The sequence below is a fragment of the Pleurodeles waltl genome, chromosome 9, assembly GCF_031143425.1.
Source record: "Pleurodeles waltl isolate 20211129_DDA chromosome 9, aPleWal1.hap1.20221129, whole genome shotgun sequence".
Taxonomy (NCBI): Eukaryota; Metazoa; Chordata; class Amphibia; order Caudata; family Salamandridae; genus Pleurodeles; species Pleurodeles waltl.
In genome coordinates this window covers 573,358,676-573,380,807 of record NC_090448.1, presented here as the reverse complement: position 1 = coordinate 573,380,807, position 22,132 = coordinate 573,358,676, and the positions used below count along the sequence as shown (strand labels likewise).

At 48.3% G+C, this 22,132-nt stretch overlaps 1 protein-coding gene across 1 annotated transcript in view; it reads right to left on the bottom strand.

Moving 5' to 3' along the window:
* The window catches only part of LOC138259676 (cytochrome P450 2G1-like), a 698,383-nt gene that overhangs the window by 173,239 nt on the left and 503,012 nt on the right, over positions 1-22,132 (bottom strand). The window contains exon 5 of the mRNA XM_069207550.1: positions 15,599-15,775. Coding sequence (XP_069063651.1) covers positions 15,599-15,775 — 177 coding nt within the window. The remainder of the gene's footprint in view (positions 1-15,598; positions 15,776-22,132) is intronic.

Genomic DNA, 22,132 nt, shown 5'->3' with positions numbered 1-22,132 from the left:
CCACTGAGGAGTATAGAATTAGATTCAGGGGGGCTCAAAAATCCTCGAGCCAGACCTGGGTTGATTTTGTAGACTACTCAGTAAAAACACTGGATGGTTGGTTAACTGGAAATGAAGTGTGTGACTATGTTGGGCTTTATAATTTGTTTATGAAAGAACACATTTTAAGTAACTGCTTCAATGAAAAGTTGCATCAGTATCTGGTAGACCTAGGTCCAATTTCTCCCCAAGAATTGGGAAAGAAGGCAGACCACTGGGTCAAGACTAGGGTAACCAAAACTTCCACTGGGGGTGACCAAAAGAAAGGGGTTACAAAAACTCCCCAGGAGAAAGTGGGTGACACTAGAAACAAAGAAAAAGAGTCCTCTGTAGGCCCCCAAAAACCAGAACAGGTGGGTGGGCCCCAAGACACAACCCAAAACAAAGGTGGGTACCAGGGTAAGAACTGGGATGCCACTAAGGCATGGTGCCACAACTGTAAACAGTCTGGGCACCACACCAAGGACACTTCTTGTCCCAAAAACAAACCCCAGAACAAAATTCCAGGGGTAACCAGTGTAGCCATGGGAGATGACTCCTCAGATGAGGAGGTCTTCCTAGCCTTCAACTGGAAACAGGGCCCAACAGGTGAGTTGGAGATTCCAGAGGGAAGTAGACACTTCCACCACCTACTGGTGAATGGAATCCCAACCACTGCCCTGAGAGACACTTGTGCCAGTCACACTATTGTGCATGACAGGCTGGTGCTCTCAAACCAGTACATCCCAGGTGAGACTGCCAGGGTAAGAGTTAGCCTAGACAGGGTCACTAAGAGGCCTGTGGCTTTAGTGCCCATAGAAGTGGGTGGCACTCTTAGCTGGAGAAGGGTAGTAGTCAGTACAGACCTCCCCCTTGATTGTCTCCTTGGAAATGACTACCCAGAGGTTAGTCAGAGCCCAAGAGAGGAACTGGTCCAGTGCCAGTCCTCTCCCAAGGATTCTGGAAGTCCTGCCTCTGCAGTAAATGCAAGCAGGCCCCAGAAGAAGAAGAAAAGAAAACAGAGTAGGAAGGGTGGACAACCTTTAGCCAAGGTTACAGCAAGCCAAGGAGATTCTGCTCCAGTAGGGGAGAACTCCAAAAATGGCCCTGATAAAGTCCAACCTGACCCACAAGAAGTCCTGGCTAGTCAGGCAACTGTTAAACCTGAGTGGGTGGCTCCTCAGCTAACAGAAGAAAGAGTGGAAGAAGGGTGTTTACTACAAGATGTGGTAACCCCCCACTCCAATACAGCAGACAGGCAACCTGAACCCAAAGAAGCCTGTAACTTAGCCCCTTCCCTTTTAGGTGAAGAGCTAAAGGTGTGGTTCTGGGCACTGACAGCTGTCAGTGGCCTCTGCTGGGTGTTAGCCTTTATGGCTGCACTATCCTTAGCATGGTGGTCTGACCCCATGCCAAATAGCAAGTTAGGCCCCCTGACCCTATTGGTCATGGTGGGGTTACTCCAGCTCTGGGTAACCTCTCTGGGTAAGCTAGGGGTGACCCTGACCAAGATAAGGTTAGCAGAGGTGGACACCTCTAAGACCAAAATAGAAAGAATGGGTGGAGACATTGAAGAGGCAGACAAGAGGCAATTCAGACTAGGTCCTATCACTGTGGAAGTGGGTCAGTTCCCCAAAGGGAATGACCTGAACAGAAGGATGTAAGGCAGAGTAGGCCCTGCAACTAACCAGCCTATTTCTCCTACTCTTCCTCGCCTGACAGACTAGGAAGACTCTCCCAGCTTGGGCTGAGTCTCCTGGCCTGTGGGCTGGGGGGGGCATGTGGAAAGAAATGGCTCCCTGTTGCAGTTACCCCCCACTTTTTGCCTGATACTGATGCTGACTTGACTGAGAAGTGTGCTGGGACCCTGCTAACCAGGCCCCAGCACCAGTGTTCCTTCACCTAAAATGTACCATTGTATCCACAATTGGCACACCCTGGCATTCAGATAAGTCCCTTGTAACTGGTACTTCTAGTACCAAGGGCCCTGATGCCAAGAAAGGTCTCTAAGGGCTGCAGCATGTCTTATGCCACCCTAGAGACCCCTCACTCAGCACAGACACACTGCTTACAAGCCTGTGTGTGCTAGTGAGAACAAAATGAGTAAGTCGACATGGCACTCCCCTCAGGGTGCCATGCCAGCCTCTCACTGCCTATGCAGTATAGGTAAGACACCCCTCTAGCAGGCCTTACAGCCCTAAGGCAGGGTGCACTATACCATAGGTGAGGGTACCAGTGCATGAGCACTGTGCCCCTACAGTGTCTAAACAAAACCTTAGACATTGTAAGTGCAGGGTAGCCATAAGAGTATATGGTCTGGGAGTCTGTTTTACACCAACTCCACAGCACCATAATGGCTACACTGAAAACTGGGAAGTTTGGTATCAAACTTCTCAGCACAATAAATGCACACTGATGCCAGTGTACATTTTATTGTAAAATACACCACAGAGGGCACCTTCGAGGTGCCCCCTGAAACTTAACCAACTATCTGTGTAGGCTGACTGGTTCCAGCAGCCTGCCACACTAGAGACATGTTGCTGGCCCCATGGGGAGAGTGCCTTTGTCACTCTGAGGCCAGTAACAAAGCCTGCACTGGGTGGAGATGCTAACACCTCCCCCAGGCAGGAGCTGTGACACCTGGCGGTGAGCCTCAAAGGCTCACCCCTTTGTCACAGCCCAGCAGGGCACTCCAGCTTAGTGGAGTTGCCCGCCCCCTCCGGCCACGGCCCCCACTTTTGGCGGCAAGGCTGGAGGGAACAAAGAAAGCAACAAGGAGGAGTCACTGGCCAGTCAGGACAGCCCCTAAGGTGTCCTGAGCTGAAGTGACTCTAACTTTTAGAAATCCTCCATCTTGCAGATGGAGGATTCCCCCAATAGGGTTAGGATTGTGACCCCCTCCCCTTGGGAGGAGGCACAAAGAGGGTGTACCCACCCTCAGGGCTAGTAGCCATTGGCTACTAACCCCCCAGACCTAAACACGCCCTTAAATTTAGTATTTAAGGGCTACCCTGAACCCTAGAAAATTAGATTCCTGCAACTACAAGAAGAAGGACTGCCTAGCTGAAAACCCCTGCAGAGGAAGACCAGAAGACGACAACTGCCTTGGCTCCAGAAACTCACCGGCCTGTCTCCTGCCTTCCAAAGATCCTGCTCCAGCGACGCCTTCCAAAGGGACCAGCGACCTCGACATCCTCTGAGGACTGCCCCGGCTTCGAAAAGACAAGAAACTCCCGAGGACAGCGGACCTGCTCCAAGAAAAGCTGCAACTTTGTTTCCAGCAGCTTTAAAGAACCCTGCAAGCTCCCCGCAAGAAGCGTGAGACTTGCAACACTGCACCCGGCGACCCCGACTCGGCTGGTGGCGATCCAACACCTCAGGAGGGACCCCAGGACTACTCTAAGACTGTGAGTACAAAAACCTGTCCCCCCTGAATCCCCACAGCGCCGCCTGCAGAGGGAATCCCGAGGCTTCCCCTGACCGCGACTCTTTGAATCCCAAGTCCCGACACCTGGGAGAGACCCTGCACCCGCAGCCCCCAGGACCTGAAGGACCGGACTCTCACTGGAGAAGTGACCCCCAGGAGTCCCTCTCCCTTGCTCAAGTGGAGGTTTCCCCGAGGAACCCCCCCCTTGCCTGCCTGCAGCGCTGAAGAGATCCCTAGATCTCCCATTGACTTCCATTACAAACCCGACGCTTGTTTCTACACTGCACCCGGCCGCCCCCGTGCTGCTGAGGGTGAAATTTCTGTGTGGGCTTGTGTCCCCCCCGGTGCCCTACAAAACCCCCCTGGTCTGCCCTCCGAAGACGCGGGTACTTACCTGCAAGCAGACCGGAACCCGGGGCACCCCCTTCTCTCCATTCTAGCCTATGCGTTTTGGGCACCACTTTGAACTCTGCACCTGACCGGCCCTGAGCTGCTGGTGTGGTGACTTTGGGGTTGCTCTGAACCCCCAACGGTGGGCTACCTTGGACCAAGAACTAAGCCCTGTAAGTGTCTTACTTACCTGGTTAACCTAACAAATACTTACCTCCCCTAGGAACTGTGAAAATTGCACTGTGTCCACTTTTAAAACAGCTATTTGTGAATAACTTGAAAAGTATACATGCAATTTTGATGATTTGAAGTTCCTAAAGTACTTACCTGCAATACCTTTCGAATGAGATATTACATGTAGAATTTGAACCTGTGGTTCTTAAAATAAACTAAGAAAAGATATTTTTCTATAACAAAACCTATTGGCTGGATTTGTCTCTGAGTGTGTGCACCTCATTTATTGTCTATGTGTATGTACAACAAATGCTTAACACTACTCCTTGGATAAGCCTACTGCTCGACCACACTACCACAAAATAGAGCATTAGTATTATCTATTTTTACCACTATTTTACCTCTAAGGGGAACCCTTGGACTCTGTGCATGCTATTCCTTACTTTGAAATAGCACATACAGAGCCAACTTCCTACATTGGTGGATCAGCGGTTCGGGTACAAGACTTTGCATTTGCTGGACTACTCAGCCAATACCTGATCACACGACAAATTCCAAAATTGTCATTAGAAATTCATTTTTGCAATTTGAAAGTTTTCTAAATTCTTAAAAGTCCTGCTAGGGCCTTGTGTGTTAAGTCCCTGTTTAGCATTGTCTTTTTAGAGTTTAAAAGTTTGAATTAGATTCTAGAAACAGTTTTAGATTCTTAAAAAAGTATTCCAACTCTTAGCAGAATAATGTCTGATACAGAGATGCAGGTGGTGGAACTCGACACCACACCTTACCTCCATCTTAAGATGAGGGAGCTAAGGTCTCTCTGTAATATCAAAAAAATAACCATTGGCTCCAGACCTACCAAAATTCAGCTCCAGGAGCTGTTGGCAGAGTTTGAAAAAGCCAACCCCTCTGAGGATGACTTCACAGAGGAAGAAATTAGTGACTTGGAGGGCAATTCCCCCCTTCCAGTCCTAAATAGGGAGACCAGGGCCTCTCAAGCCCTGTCTCCAAAAATGATAGTCAGAAATGTTGCTTCCCTCACAGGAGGGTCCAGCATTTCTGAAATCACTGAGGATGCTCTCAGTGAAGATGACCCCCTGTTAGCCAGGATGGTCAAAAGATTGGCTTTGGAAAAGCAGCTCCTAGCCATAGAAAGGGAAAGAAAAGAGATGGGCCTAGGTCCCATTGATGGTGGCAGCAACTTAAATAGGGTCAGAGATTCTCCTGACATCCTAAAAATCCCCAAAGGGATTGTAACAAAATATGAAGATGGTGATGACATCACCAAATGGTTCACAGCTTTTGAGAGGGCTTGTGTAACCAGAAAAGTGAACAGATCTCACTGGGGTGCTCTCCTTTGGGAAATGTTCACTGGAAAGTGTAGGGATAGACTCCTCACACTCTCTGGAAAAGATGCAGAATCTTATGACCTCATGAAGGGTACCCTGATTGAGGGCTTTGGATTCTCCACTGAGGAGTATAGAATTAGATTCAGGGGGGCTCAAAAATCCTCGAGCCAGACCTGGGTTGATTTTGTAGACTACTCAGTAAAAACACTGGATGGTTGGTTAACTGGAAATGAAGTGTGTGACTATGTTGGGCTTTATAATTTGTTTATGAAAGAACACATTTTAAGTAACTGCTTCAATGAAAAGTTGCATCAGTATCTGGTAGACCTAGGTCCAATTTCTCCCCAAGAATTGGGAAAGAAGGCAGACCACTGGGTCAAGACTAGGGTAACCAAAACTTCCACTGGGGGTGACCAAAAGAAAGGGGTTACAAAAACTCCCCAGGAGAAAGTGGGTGACACTAGAAACAAAGAAAAAGAGTCCTCTGTAGGCCCCCAAAAACCAGAACAGGTGGGTGGGCCCCAAGACACAACCCAAAACAAAGGTGGGTACCAGGGTAAGAACTGGGATGCCACTAAGGCATGGTGCCACAACTGTAAACAGTCTGGGCACCACACCAAGGACACTTCTTGTCCCAAAAACAAACCCCAGAACAAAATTCCAGGGGTAACCAGTGTAGCCATGGGAGATGACTCCTCAGATGAGGAGGTCTTCCTAGCCTTCAACTGGAAACAGGGCCCAACAGGTGAGTTGGAGATTCCAGAGGGAAGTAGACACTTCCACCACCTACTGGTGAATGGAATCCCAACCACTGCCCTGAGAGACACTTGTGCCAGTCACACTATTGTGCATGACAGGCTGGTGCTCTCAAACCAGTACATCCCAGGTGAGACTGCCAGGGTAAGAGTTAGCCTAGACAGGGTCACTAAGAGGCCTGTGGCTTTAGTGCCCATAGAAGTGGGTGGCACTCTTAGCTGGAGAAGGGTAGTAGTCAGTACAGACCTCCCCCTTGATTGTCTCCTTGGAAATGACTACCCAGAGGTTAGTCAGAGCCCAAGAGAGGAACTGGTCCAGTGCCAGTCCTCTCCCAAGGATTCTGGAAGTCCTGCCTCTGCAGTAAATGCAAGCAGGCCCCAGAAGAAGAAGAAAAGAAAACAGAGTAGGAAGGGTGGACAACCTTTAGCCAAGGTTACAGCAAGCCAAGGAGATTCTGCTCCAGTAGGGGAGAACTCCAAAAATGGCCCTGATAAAGTCCAACCTGACCCACAAGAAGTCCTGGCTAGTCAGGCAACTGTTAAACCTGAGTGGGTGGCTCCTCAGCTAACAGAAGAAAGAGTGGAAGAAGGGTGTTTACTACAAGATGTGGTAACCCCCCACTCCAATACAGCAGACAGGCAACCTGAACCCAAAGAAGCCTGTAACTTAGCCCCTTCCCTTTTAGGTGAAGAGCTAAAGGTGTGGTTCTGGGCACTGACAGCTGTCAGTGGCCTCTGCTGGGTGTTAGCCTTTATGGCTGCACTATCCTTAGCATGGTGGTCTGACCCCATGCCAAATAGCAAGTTAGGCCCCCTGACCCTATTGGTCATGGTGGGGTTACTCCAGCTCTGGGTAACCTCTCTGGGTAAGCTAGGGGTGACCCTGACCAAGATAAGGTTAGCAGAGGTGGACACCTCTAAGACCAAAATAGAAAGAATGGGTGGAGACATTGAAGAGGCAGACAAGAGGCAATTCAGACTAGGTCCTATCACTGTGGAAGTGGGTCAGTTCCCCAAAGGGAATGACCTGAACAGAAGGATGTAAGGCAGAGTAGGCCCTGCAACTAACCAGCCTATTTCTCCTACTCTTCCTCGCCTGACAGACTAGGAAGACTCTCCCAGCTTGGGCTGAGTCTCCTGGCCTGTGGGCTGGGGGGGGCTTGTGGAAAGAAATGGCTCCCTGTTGCAGTTACCCCCCACTTTTTGCCTGATACTGATGCTGACTTGACTGAGAAGTGTGCTGGGACCCTGCTAACCAGGCCCCAGCACCAGTGTTCCTTCACCTAAAATGTACCATTGTATCCACAATTGGCACACCCTGGCATTCAGATAAGTCCCTTGTAACTGGTACTTCTAGTACCAAGGGCCCTGATGCCAAGAAAGGTCTCTAAGGGCTGCAGCATGTCTTATGCCACCCTAGAGACCCCTCACTCAGCACAGACACACTGCTTACAAGCCTGTGTGTGCTAGTGAGAACAAAATGAGTAAGTCGACATGGCACTCCCCTCAGGGTGCCATGCCAGCCTCTCACTGCCTATGCAGTATAGGTAAGACACCCCTCTAGCAGGCCTTACAGCCCTAAGGCAGGGTGCACTATACCATAGGTGAGGGTACCAGTGCATGAGCACTGTGCCCCTACAGTGTCTAAACAAAACCTTAGACATTGTAAGTGCAGGGTAGCCATAAGAGTATATGGTCTGGGAGTCTGTTTTACACGAACTCCACAGCACCATAATGGCTACACTGAAAACTGGGAAGTTTGGTATCAAACTTCTCAGCACAATAAATGCACACTGATGCCAGTGTACATTTTATTGTAAAATACACCACAGAGGGCACCTTAGAGGTGCCCCCTGAAACTTAACCAACTATCTGTGTAGGCTGACTGGTTCCAGCAGCCTGCCACACTAGAGACATGTTGCTGGCCCCATGGGGAGAGTGCCTTTGTCACTCTGAGGCCAGTAACAAAGCCTGCACTGGGTGGAGATGCTAACACCTCCCCCAGGCAGGAGCTGTGACACCTGGCGGTGAGCCTCAAAGGCTCACCCCTTTGTCACAGCCCAGCAGGGCACTCCAGCTTAGTGGAGTTGCCCGCCCCCTCCGGCCACGGCCCCCACTTTTGGCGGCAAGGCTGGAGGGAACAAAGAAAGCAACAAGGAGGAGTCACTGGCCAGTCAGGACAGCCCCTAAGGTGTCCTGAGCTGAAGTGACTCTAACTTTTAGAAATCCTCCATCTTGCAGATGGAGGATTCCCCCAATAGGGTTAGGATTGTGACCCCCTCCCCTTGGGAGGAGGCACAAAGAGGGTGTACCCACCCTCAGGGCTAGTAGCCATTGGCTACTAACCCCCCAGACCTAAACACGCCCTTAAATTTAGTATTTAAGGGCTACCCTGAACCCTAGAAAATTAGATTCCTGCAACTACAAGAAGAAGGACTGCCTAGCTGAAAACCCCTGCAGAGGAAGACCAGAAGACGACAACTGCCTTGGCTCCAGAAACTCACCGGCCTGTCTCCTGCCTTCCAAAGATCCTGCTCCAGCGACGCCTTCCAAAGGGACCAGCGACCTCGACATCCTCTGAGGACTGCCCCGGCTTCGAAAAGACAAGAAACTCCCGAGGACAGCGGACCTGCTCCAAGAAAAGCTGCAACTTTGTTTCCAGCAGCTTTAAAGAACCCTGCAAGCTCCCCGCAAGAAGCGTGAGACTTGCAACACTGCACCCGGCGACCCCGACTCGGCTGGTGGCGATCCAACACCTCAGGAGGGACCCCAGGACTACTCTAAGACTGTGAGTACAAAAACCTGTCCCCCCTGAATCCCCACAGCGCCGCCTGCAGAGGGAATCCCGAGGCTTCCCCTGACCGCGACTCTTTGAATCCCAAGTCCCGACACCTGGGAGAGACCCTGCACCCGCAGCCCCCAGGACCTGAAGGACCGGACTCTCACTGGAGAAGTGACCCCCAGGAGTCCCTCTCCCTTGCTCAAGTGGAGGTTTCCCCGAGGAACCCCCCCCTTGCCTGCCTGCAGCGCTGAAGAGATCCCTAGATCTCCCATTGACTTCCATTACAAACCCGACGCTTGTTTCTACACTGCACCCGGCCGCCCCCGTGCTGCTGAGGGTGAAATTTCTGTGTGGGCTTGTGTCCCCCCCGGTGCCCTACAAAACCCCCCTGGTCTGCCCTCCGAAGACGCGGGTACTTACCTGCAAGCAGACCGGAACCGGGGCACCCCCTTCTCTCCATTCTAGCCTATGCGTTTTGGGCACCACTTTGAACTCTGCACCTGACCGGCCCTGAGCTGCTGGTGTGGTGACTTTGGGGTTGCTCTGAACCCCCAACGGTGGGCTACCTTGGACCAAGAACTAAGCCCTGTAAGTGTCTTACTTACCTGGTTAACCTAACAAATACTTACCTCCCCTAGGAACTGTGAAAATTGCACTGTGTCCACTTTTAAAACAGCTATTTGTGAATAACTTGAAAAGTATACATGCAATTTTGATGATTTGAAGTTCCTAAAGTACTTACCTGCAATACCTTTCGAATGAGATATTACATGTAGAATTTGAACCTGTGGTTCTTAAAATAAACTAAGAAAAGATATTTTTCTATAACAAAACCTATTGGCTGGATTTGTCTCTGAGTGTGTGCACCTCATTTATTGTCTATGTGTATGTACAACAAATGCTTAACACTACTCCTTGGATAAGCCTACTGCTCGACCACACTACCACAAAATAGAGCATTAGTATTATCTATTTTTACCACTATTTTACCTCTAAGGGGAACCCTTGGACTCTGTGCATGCTATTCCTTACTTTGAAATAGCACATACAGAGCCAACTTCCTACAACGTGGTTTAAAGTTTTGTCTCTGAGATTCATAGAAAACACACATCCTTACGTAGGGACATTTTCTCAGAACACCAGCTGTTTTATTATAAAAACACTTCCCTGTCCCTTAACAGGTAAGAGGGAGATTCCAGCCAGAGAACCACAACTGTATGCTGATTGCCGAATGCTTTGCTACAACTGCTTATGCAGACTTCAGGCCTTTGCTCATGAATGGGGGATGATGTATTCCCAGGGGAACCTGAAGGTCAGAATTAGAGCTTAACACGCTGTGCTCTATTATAGCCTAGGTAGGAATTAGTCTATTAATTTTAGTGACAACATGGTAGTGTTATTTCTATGCTTTACTCTCCTTGTTACAATTTTAATCTTGACATGCTGTATCGTCCTGGTTATTGCAGCCCATGCTTTGCTATCTAAAAGGCAGTCGCTTCATTAAAGTATTATTGAAACATATGCTGCCTCTGTTTGTCATTGTGTATGTGAGACTAATGTAACTGAGAGAAACGGATGAGACCTGAGTGACCACGGTTTCCCTGAGAAATCAGTTATAAAAAACATGCGCTCGGCTGCCCAATCATCCCACCCTTGGGTGGATATGAGGCACAGCTAGTTAGCCAGCGCAAAACCCGGATTGGAGTGACAGGTGTCACCTGCAGTGGGTCAGACTCAGTCTCCCACACTGCAGGCAATTCTACCACTCTAAGCATTTCAAGCCCTTGAAGGTACAACGGCATGAAAACTACCTCCGGTAGTATAGGCATTGCACTTTTTTCCAGGTACTGGCTCTACATAATTATGAATCATTTACTTATGCTTTTTTTACTAAACCTAATTGTTTTGTCTTGATATGTTTGCATCAAATCTTATGAATGGTTGAATTTAACCCATTTCTTGTCGAGGGTCCTCCTAATTATCGTAGTAGTTAGGCAAATGTACATATTTAGGAGCATATTTATACTCTATTTGCACCAAATTAGTGTCATTTGTGTTTACTTTAATTCGGGGCAAAACTAACTTCGTATTTATACTTTGGTGTTAGACCAAATTTATGGAGTTAAAGTCATTTTTTGGAAGTGGAAACCTACCTTGCCTTAATGAGATGCAAGGTAGGCGTTCCCGTGCAAAAAATGCCTATGGCCTTAACGCCATATTTATACTCCCGTGCACAAATGCTGCACGGGAGGGAGGAGGGGTCAAAACATGGTACAAAGCTAGCTCTGCCCTGTTTCTTTGCTCCTGGGTCAGGGCAGGCGTTAGGGGACCTGTGGGCCTATTTCCATGGTGGAACACCATGGAATAAGCCCACAGGTGTCCTCCCCATGCTCCAGGGGCACCCCCACCCACACCAGAGGAACTGTGGAGGATGCGGGACCCCATCCCAGGTAAGTACAGATAAGTACAGGTAAGTATTGCATTTTATATTTTAAAGTGCCATAGGGGGCCCTGAAATGGGCCCCCATCCATGGCACAGGGTGCAATGGCCATGCCTAGGGGACCCTTGTCCCCTGTGCTGCCCATTGTGGTGGTGGACATGACTCCTGCCTTTTTTAAGGCAGGAGTCATGTGGCATGGTAGGTTTAGCACCATAAAATGACACTAGTCTGGTTAGAGTCTTTTTTTTACTCTAACCCACCTAAAGTCATTTTTTGGTGCTAAACCTCCTTCTTCTATACCACCAGCCCCACCCTACTAAAGTCATTTTTTTTAACTCTAGCCTACCCTTTGCACTGGCTTGCACCATTCCGTAAATATGGTGCCCGGCTGATGCACAGAAATGGTGCAAGCAGGTGCTAAACTTTTTGGTGCAAAACTGAGTTAGTGCAGATTTGCACCAAAAAGTATAAATAAGGGCCCTAGTACTTTACGACTGTTACGATTTTGAAGCGGGTTAATTGTACTGTGTGGCTTGACCTGGTGCACATTAGATATATAGACATCAGCACCTGCAACATCTCTTATATAGTGTAGGAGGCTGGACTGGCTTGTAGTGAGTACCAAGGGGTACTTACACCTTGCACCAGGCCCAGGTATCCCATATTAGTGTATAGGGTGTCTAGCAGCTTAGGCTGATAGATAATGGTAGCTTAGCAGAGCAGCTTAGGCTGAACTAGGAGACGAGTGAAGCTCCTACAGTACCACTAGTGTCATATGCACAATATCATAAGAAAACACAATACACAGATATACTCAAAATAAAGGTACTTTATTTTTATGACAATATGCCAAAGTATCTCAGTGAGTACCCTCAGTATGAGGATAGCAAATATACACAAGATATATGTACACAATACCAAAAATATGCAGTATAGCAATAGAAAACAGTGCAAACAATGTATAGTTACAATAGGATGCAATGGGGACACATAGGGATAGGGGCAACACAAACCATATACTCCAAAAGTGGAATGCGAACCACAAATGAACCCCAAACCTATGTGACCTTGTAGAGGGTCGCTGGGACTGTAAGAAAACAGTGAGGGTTAGAAAAATAGCCCACCCCAAGAACCTGAAAAGTGAGTGCAAAGTGCACTAAAGCTCCCCAAAGAGCACAGAAGTCGTGATAGGGGAATTCTGCAGGAAAGACACAAACCAGCAATGAGGGATTTCCAGACGAGGGTACCTGTGGAACAAGGGGACCAAGTCCAAAAGTCACGATCAAGTCGAGAGTGGGCAGATGCCCAGGAAATGCCAGCTGTGGGTGCAAAGAAGCTGCTACTAGGCAGTAGAAGCAGAGGATTCTGCAGGAACGACAAGGGCTAGAAACTTCCCCTTTGGAGGATGGATGTCCCACGTCGTGAAGAGTCGTGCAGAAGTATTTTCCCGCCGAAAGACCGCAAACAAGCCTTGCTAGCTGCAAATCATGCGGTTAGGGTTTTTGGATGCTGCTGTGGCCCAGGAGGGACCAGGATGTCGCCAATTGCGTCAGGGGACAGAGGGGGCACCCAGCAAGACAAGGAGCCCTCTCAGAAGCAGGCAGCACCCGCAGAGAAAAGGCACTACGAAGAGGAGTGAAACGGTGCTCACCCGAAGTTGCACAAAGGAGTCCCATGCCGCCGGAGGACAACTTACAAGGTCGTGCAATGCAGGTTAGAGTGCCGTGGACCCAGGCTTGGCTGGCACAAAGGATTTCCACCGAAAGTGCACAGAGGCCGGAGTAGCTGCAAAAGACGAGGTTCCCAGCAATGCAGTCTGGCGTGGGGAGGCAAGGACTTACCTCCACCAAACTTGGACTGAAGAGTCACTGGACTGTGGGAGTCACTTGGACAGAGTTGCTGGATTCAAGGGACCTCGCTCGTCATGCTGAGAGAGGACCCAGGGGACTGGTAATGCAGTTCTTTGGTGCCTGCGGTTGCAGGGGGATGACCCACGGGAGATTTCTTCGAAGCTTCTAGTGCAGAGAGGAGGCAGACTACCCCCACAGCATGCACCACCAGGAAAACAGTCGAGAAGGCGGCAGGATCAGCGTTACAGAGTTGCAGTAGTCGTCTTCGCTACTTTGTTGCAGTTTTGCAGGCTTCCAGCACGGTCAGCAGTCGATTCCTTGGCAGAAGGTGAAGAGAGAGATGCAGAGGAACTCTGATGAGCTCTTGCATTCGTTATCTAAGGAATTCCCCAAAGCAGAGACCCTAAATAGCCAGAAAAGAGGGTTTGGCTACTTAGGAGAGAGGATAGGCTAGCAACACCTGAAGGAGCCTATCAGAAGGAGTCTCTGACGTCACCTGCTGGCCCTGGCCACTCAGAGCAGTCCAGTGTGCCAGCAGCACCTCTGTTTCCAAGATGGCAGAGGTCTGGAGCACACTGGAGGAGCTCTGGGCACCTCCCAGGGGAGGTGCAGGTCAGGGGATTGGTCACTCCCCTTTCCTTTGTCCAGTTTCGCGCCAGAGCAGGGTTGAGGGGTCCCTGAACCGGTGTAGACTGGCTTATGCAGAAATGGGCACCATCTGTGCCCATGAAAGCATTTCCAGAGGCTGGGGGAGGCTACTCCTCCCCAGCCTTAACACCTTTTTCCAAAGGGAGAGGGTGTAACACCCTCTCTCTGAGGAAGTCCTTTGTTCTGCCATCCTGGGCCAAGCCTGGCTGGACCCCAGGAGGGCAGAAACCTGTCTGAGGGGTTGACAGCAGCAGCAGCTGCAGTGAAACCCCTGAAAAGGCAGTTTGGCAGTACCCGGGTCTGTGCTAGAGACCCGTGGGATCATGGGATTGTGCCAACAATGCCAGGATGGCATAGAGGGGGCAATTCCATGATCATAGACATGTTACATGGCCATATTCGGAGTTACCATTGTGAAGCTTCACATAGGTAGTGACCTATGTGTAGTGCACGCGTGTAATGGTGTCCCCGCACTCACAAAGTCCGGGGAATTTGCCCTGAACAATGTGGGGGCACCTTGGCTAGTGCCAGGGTGCCCACACACTAAGTAACTTTGCACCTAGCCTTTACCAGGTAAAGGTTAGACATATAGGTGACTTATAAGTTACTTAAGTGCAGTGGTAAATGGCTGTGAAATAACGTGGACGTTATTTCACTCAGGCTGCAGTGGCAGGCCTGTGTAAGAATTGTCAGAGCTCCCTATGGGTGGCAAAAGAAATGCTGCAGCCCATAGGGATCTCCTGGAACCCCAATACCCTGGGTACCTCAGTACCATATACTAGGGAATTACAAGGGTGTTCCAGTATGCCAATGTGAATTGGTGAAATTGGTCACTAGACTGTTAGTGACAATTTGGAAAGAAATGAGAGAGCATAACCACTGAGGTTCTGGATAGCAGAGCCTCAGTGAGACAGTTAGTCATAACACAGGTAACACATTCAGGGCACACTTATGAGCACTGGGGCCCTGGCTGGCAGGGTCCCAGTGACGCATACAACTAAAACAACATATATACAGTGAAAAATGGGGGTAACATGCCAGGCAAGATGGTACTTTCCTACATATAGGAATTATGCAATCATGATTTGTTTTTTCAATTACATTGGCTTAATTGCTGGTTGCTGAATGTGGATATGAATTGCTGATGTATTGCCGTGTACCATTAAATTGGCTTTTTTTATCCCCCTGTACTTTTTTTGTTTGCAATTATACAAATATGGAATATTTAAAAGTATTAATAAAAATATCTAGAAAAAAGAAAGTATTCGAATAGTCAGACAGTATGATTCAGAAATTAATAAGGAAATGCTACGGCTAAATAAGTGGTGTATATGGATTTACCTGTATCCGGTTTGTGTTAATAAATATTAGGTCCAGCATATAGCCAGGAACATGCACCAGACCACAACCTTTTATACCAATTCAACTGTTCCCAGGTTCACTGTCAATTGAGGGACTTCATTATCTTCTGTATTTTCCCCATGCTAGTTAAAATCCCCAAGCAATAAAAAGTTGTCAGCCCCAATAATACGAGGAAAGCAAATCTAACAACAATAAACTAAAGCCTTTCTTTAAATTGAAAGGATGATATATTCAAACCCCCTCCAGGAGTTCTGTAAGGGGAACTTTATTTGACCAACCTTTCAAACTGATTAGAGAGATGGGACCCAATAGTAGAAAAGTTTATGGTACTGGAAAACCCAGCCACCAGCCCAGTCTATGTTCATACCATGGCAGCTTGATATATCTGTCTGATGACCACATTACCTGCTCTTTTCTGATGAGGTAACAGTCGATGAAGTCCCGTGCAGAGCTACTGTCCAGCGTTTTTTGATGCAATTTCACCTGCTCCAAGAGAAGATCTTCAAAGTCTAAGAAAATTTTAAACATTCTGTTGTGTGGTCCGGGGAGGTAGTACATGATCCACGGGAATATATCATACAGCTGTGAAGGTGAAAAAAATGTTAGCTCAGATAATGATGCTAGTATCAAAGCATTTCAATCCTGTCCTGGATGAAACAATTTCAGGTGTAAATCCTGGGTAAGTGAGGAGTAGAACAGTAGTAACCAAGCCATGTTTGTATACGGAGGTGGGATAGCTCCGAAAGGCACATATACAAAAATGCCCATAAATGCTAAACTCCAGGTGAAGCTGTACTCATCATATGTGCGTGTCCTTATTCACTAAGCCTATAGCACAGTGTTAATCTAATTTGTAAGTGCAACAGTATTATTATTTAAATATAGTCAGTGATGTAATCAAGATTGTTTAACATATCATTAGTGATGTAATATGTGAGGTCATAAGCAGTGCAAGATGGGGGGACAATATATTGCTAGTTCACTAAACCATAACTGGCTTATTTTAGTAAGTTGTTTTTATTTACCATTTGTCGTGTCTCATTCCAACACTTAACTGCAACATCACTGTAACTGTTGTATTTTTTATTGAATGCGCTTTTTTACTATGTTAAAGCCTTTGCACCTAGCCTAACTATAATGTCATTTTAGCATGTTTATTTTCCATCAATATATGTATATCTGTCAAACTTTAGTGATTTTCAAATGGTGCTTCATTTCACGTTCAACATGCACAACCACAATTGCCTCTTGTGCTATTACCATACTATGCACCCACACATGTTCACATGGTAACTCTATGGTGTTTATGACTATGATGTTATCATTGATGTCATCAATGCTATGCACGCAGAGGAGGAGGAGTTTAGAGGAGCTGAGGGAGTGGAGCAGCCACAAGGGAACCAGTGAGCCACCAAGGAACCAGTAAACCAGCGAAGGGGGACAGCTGAACTGTCAGAAACCAGTGAGTTGCTAGGGTGCCAGTGAACCGGCGAAGGGGACGAGCAGAACTAGCAGAACCCATGGTCATCTGCAGACTGCAGGTGTGTCCAAGAAACCAGCAGTCACAGCTGTCTGATGGTGGAGTACGGAGGTCGGCAGTCGGGGGTGACAGAGGATGGACGTAAGAAGTAAGGATAGGCAAGACTGAGCAAGGTTGAGTGATTGCTTGTCCTGCCCTCTTACCCTGCATTGCAGCTGCATTACAGCTCAGCCCACCTGCTGCAACACATGAGGAGGCAAGTGGTATTCTGGGGGGTGAGGCCCCCCACGGTTGTAACATGTAAAGAAGTAAGTCTCATTTGGGGGGGTGAGGCTGCACTTGGAAGGCCTGGAAATCCTGGAAAAAAGCACACAACCCAGGCTCATCCTAATTAGTTAGTGGTAGCCTGCAAGACAATGCTGTAAGATCCTTTTTCTCAGCCAGTCACCTACACCAGACATCACATGCCCCCCTCATGAGATCTGGCAAAATGAGAGGTCAGGTTCAAGGGCCCTACAAAAGGAAGCAGGAGTCAAAGACAAAAGAGATAGCATCAAAAAGGAGAGCTAAAGGTGAAGCAACCGAGAACTCTTCACAACTTGGTCGCAGAGAGGATCAAAGATGTAGCAGGGAATACATGGGGTAACGATACTGTGGAAGGAGGACACAATCCCAGATGGTCTAAAGGATTAGTTGCACCTTTTAAAACAACTAAAATATCTCATTTTTTTCAGTCATTATGTGCCGAAGATGGAAGGGTCACAGTTGGGGTAAGCAGCAGCCAACTTGCCGAGATGGAGGGTCATTCCACCATCTGGCTTAGGCCACACAGTCAAGCATTTCAATTGACAGCAATGATGCAGCCATAATGTTGAAACTCTCTCAGATTCCTTTGTCACCTAATGTAGTGATCTTAAAGAATCAATATCTCCCTCACTGGTCAGCCGTGGATGAGCCAGCTGAAGAAGATTTATGTAACAACACCCGAAGTGGGCTGGCACTTTGCCCCGTCATCTCCTGTGCAAAGCCACAAGTTCACTCTGGCTAGCCCGTAAAGTTCCCAGTGCATGTACTGTTCTTTTCAAGTATTCATGGACAACAAAGTTGTGGAACTGGACTTGCCAGAGGACAGTGGCAGAGTTGGTAACTCCTGCCTCATGCAGACATTGAAAGGGGGTTGTACAGTCCCCTTGGTTTAGCGTCCAAATGGCATGCCAGGGGTGGAAGCACATAATGATGGTACCCAAAGTGTGACAAGTTGTGGGCAGCTATTCTGAACTTTATGCAGGCAACGGTGACAGCTCTTAGGGCCATATGTACGAACACATTTTCCCATAGACATAGAATGGGCAAAACTGCTTGCTACATCTGGCCCTTAGTTATCACGCAAACAAAATGGATCTACTCAACACCATGGCAGTCTTCGTGTCAGGAATTGCAATAAGCTTGAAAAGCTAAACACCCTCATCATTCGGGTGCAAGCGAACCAGGTCAATGACTTTACCATATGTTCTTGCAAGGAGGTGGTTGACAAGCTGGTGCAGCTTCTGGAGATCTTAGAAGGAATATAGTGTAAGAGGCTGGCCCGGTTTGTAGGGGGTATCGGAGGTACTTACACCTTCTACCAGTTCCAGTTATCCCTTATTAGTGAAATGTAGTCAGTGTCTAGAAGCCAGGCTGTCTAGGGGGGAGCTGTAGCTAAGCAGCCAAGGCTTATCTAGGATACATGCAAAGCTCATGCAATACCACTGTAGTCACACAGCACTTAACACACATGAAAGAAAATACTCAGTGTTACAAAAATAAAGGTAGTTTATTTTTGGTGACACAAATGCTAAAAATACCTCAGAGGCTATACTCCCTTAGGAGGTAAAGAATATACACAGTATATACAACAGAATGCAGTAAGACCTGTAAAAAGAGTTAGAAAACAGTGCAAATACTGAAAATCGCAACAGTTAAAAATGGGCCCAGGGGGAGCACAAACCATATACTAAAATAATGGAATGCGAAAGTCGGTTTGCCACCTAATCAAGTGTAGTGTGTAGAGGGGCACTGGAAGTGTAAGAAAACGCCAAAGGTAAGTACTAGAACCCGCCCCAGTGCCCAGGAGGGCAGGAGTAAATCACAGTAAGTTTCCTAGAACACACAAGAACATGTGATAGAAGATTATGCAAGAACCAGAAGAAACTGCAAGACACCAACAATGGATTTCTGGACCTGAAGAACAGGGGAGAAGGGGACCAAGTCCAAGAAGCACTGAAGAGTCTAGGGAGATGTAGGCAAGTACCATCTTGCCTGGCATGTTACCCCCATTTTTACTTGTGTGCCAGTTTGTTTTTGTCTGTGTCACTGGGATCCTGCTAGCCAGGACCCCAGTGTTCATAGTTTGTGGCCTATATGTGTTCCCTGTGTGGTGCCTAACTGTATCACTTAGACTCTGCTAACCAGAATCTCAGTGTTTATGCTCTCTCTGCTTTTAAAATTGTCACTGCAGGCTAGTGACCAGTTTTACCAATTCCAATTGGCACACTGGAACACCCTTATATTTCCCTAGTATATGGTACCTAGGTACCCAGGGTATTGGGGTTCCAGGAGATCCCTGTGGGCTGCAGCATTTCTTTTGCCACACATAGGGAGCTCAGACAATTCTTACAGAGGACTGTCACTGCAGCCTGAGTGAAATAACGTCCACGTTATTTCACAGCCATTTTACACTGCACTTAGGTAACTTATAAGTCACCTATATGTCTAACCTTCACCTGGTGAAGGTTAGGTGCAAAGTTACTAAGTGTGAGGGTACCCTGGCACTAGCCAAGGTGCCCCCACATTGTTCAGGGCAATTTCCCTGGACTTTGTGTGTGCGGGGACACCATTACACGAGTGCACTACATATAGGTCAATACCTGTATGTAGCTTTACAATGGTAACTCTGAACATGGCCATGTAACATGTCTACGATCATGGAATCGTCCCCCCAAGCCAAATATGGTATTGGAGTACCAATCCCATGCATCCCAGGGGCTCCAGCATGGACCCTGGGTACTGCCAAACTAGCTCTTTCGGGTTTTCTCTGCAACTACCGCTGCTTCCAACCCTCAGACAGATTTCTGCCCTCCTGGGGCATGGGCAGCACAGTCCCAGGAAGGCAGAACAAAGGATTTCCTCTGAGAGAGGGTGTTACACCCTCTCCCTTTGAAAATAGGTGTTAAGGGCTGGTTCGGAGTAGCCTCCCCCAACCTCTGGAAATGCTTTGAAGGGCACAGATGGTGCCCTCCTTGCATAAGCCAGTCTACACCGGTTCAGGCAGCCCCCAGCCCCTGTTCTGGCGCAAAACTGGACAAAGGAGTGACCACTCCCCTGTCCATCACCACCCCAGGGGTGATGCCCAGGGCTCCTCCAGTGTGTCCCAGATCTCTGCCATCTTGAATACAGAGGTGTGAGGGCACAATGGAGACCTCTGAGTGGCCAGTGCCAGCAGGTGACTTCAGAGAACCCTACTGATAGGCTCTTACCTGGTTAGGTAGCCAATCCTCCTTTGAGGGCTATTTAGGGTCTCTCCTGTGGGTTCCTTCTCAGATAAAGAATGCAAGAGCTCGCCAGAGTTCCTCTGTATCTCCCTCTTCGACTTCTGCCAAGGAACAACCGCTGACTAAGCCAGGATGCCTGCAAAACCGCAACAAAGTAGCAAGACGACTACCAGCAACCTTGCAGCGCCTAATCCTGCCAGCTTTCTCGACTGTTTCCTGGTGGTGCATGCTCTGAGGGCTGTCTGCCTTCACCCTACACTAGAAGCCAAGAAGAAATCTCCTGTGGGTCGATGGAGTCTTCCCCCTGCTAACGCGGCACCAAACCTCTGCATCACCGGTCCTCTGGGTCCCCTCTCATCTTGACAAGCATGGTCCCTGGAACACAGGAGCTGGATCCAAGTTACCCCAACAGCCCAGTGGTCCTTCTGTCCAAATCTGGTGGAGGTAAGTCCTTGCCTCCCCATTCCAGACAGTAATCATGTGTACTGCGTGATCTGCAGCTACTAGGGCTCCTATGCACTCTTGCAAGACTTCCTTTGTGCACAGCACAGCCCAGGTCCCCAGCACTCTGTCCTGCATTGCTCAACTCCGGCTTCGTGGGACCCTCTTTTGTTGTGTTGAGACGACTGCCATGCTCAGATTTCTTGAACACCTGTTCAAGTGCTTCTTTGGGTGCTGCCTGCTTCTGCATGGGCTCTCTCTGTTGCTGAGCGCCCCCTCTGTCTCCTCCTCCAAGGGGCGACCTCCTGGTCATTCCTGGGCAGCACCCATAATCTTCAACCGTGACTCTTGCAGCTAGCACGGCTTGTTTGTGGTCTCTCTGCATGGAAACAACTCTGCATCCTCCAGCACGCCATGGGACATCTTCTGACTAAAGGAGATGTTCCCGGCACCTTCCGTTGTTGCAGAATCTTTGGCTTCTTCCACCCAGAGGCAGCCCTTTTGCACCTTAATCCGGGGTTTAGTGGGCTCCTGCCCCCCCTGGACACTTGCGTGACTCTTGGACTTGGTCCCCTTCCTTTGCAGGTCCTCAGGTCCAGGAATCTGTCTTCAGTGCTTTGCAGTCAGTTGTTGTCTTTGCAGAATCCCCTATCTCGACTTTATTGTCTTTCTGGGGTAATAGGGTAACTTTACTCCTACTTTTCAGGGTCTTGGGGTAGGGTATCTTGGACACCCTTAGTGTTTTCTTACATTCCCAGCGACCCTCTACACACTACACTAGGCCTGGGGTCAATTTGTGGTTCGCATTCCTCTTTTGGAGTATATGGTTTGTGTTGCCCCTAGGCCTATTATCTCCTATTGCATTCTATTGTGTTCTACATTGTTTGCACTACGTTTCTAACTGTTTACTTACCTGATTTTGGTTTGTGTGTATATTTTGTGTATTTGTCTTACCTCCAAAGGGAGTATATCCTCTGAGATACTTTTGGCATATTGTCACTAAAATAAAGTAACTGAGTATTGTGTTTCTTATGATATAGTGCCATATAAGTGGTATAGTAGGATCTTTGCATGTCTCCTAGTTCAGCCTATGCTGCTCTGGTATAGCTACCTCTATCAGCCTAAGCTGCTAGAACACTACTAATCTACTAATAATGGATAGCTGGACCTGGCACAAGGTGTAAGTCCCATCAGGTTCCCACTATAAGCCAGGCCAGCCTCCTACAGGAGAACAGAAGCCCCTGCTTACCTGGATGAAGGTGCAAAAGAAGAACCACCGGTGGTGAAGAATAGTTAGTACTGGACCAAAGAAGATGGATGCGGGTTCCTGGTTGCTGCAGATGATTGCAGTCTGGTTTTGCATCACTGGATTCTGCAAAAAAGCCCTAGCACACACAAAGCACGCGGTTAGCAGAAAATGGTGCTGCCCGGGACCAGGAGTGACGTGGTGGCCTCTACCCAGGAGAGAGAGTCAGAGGGGGATCTCAG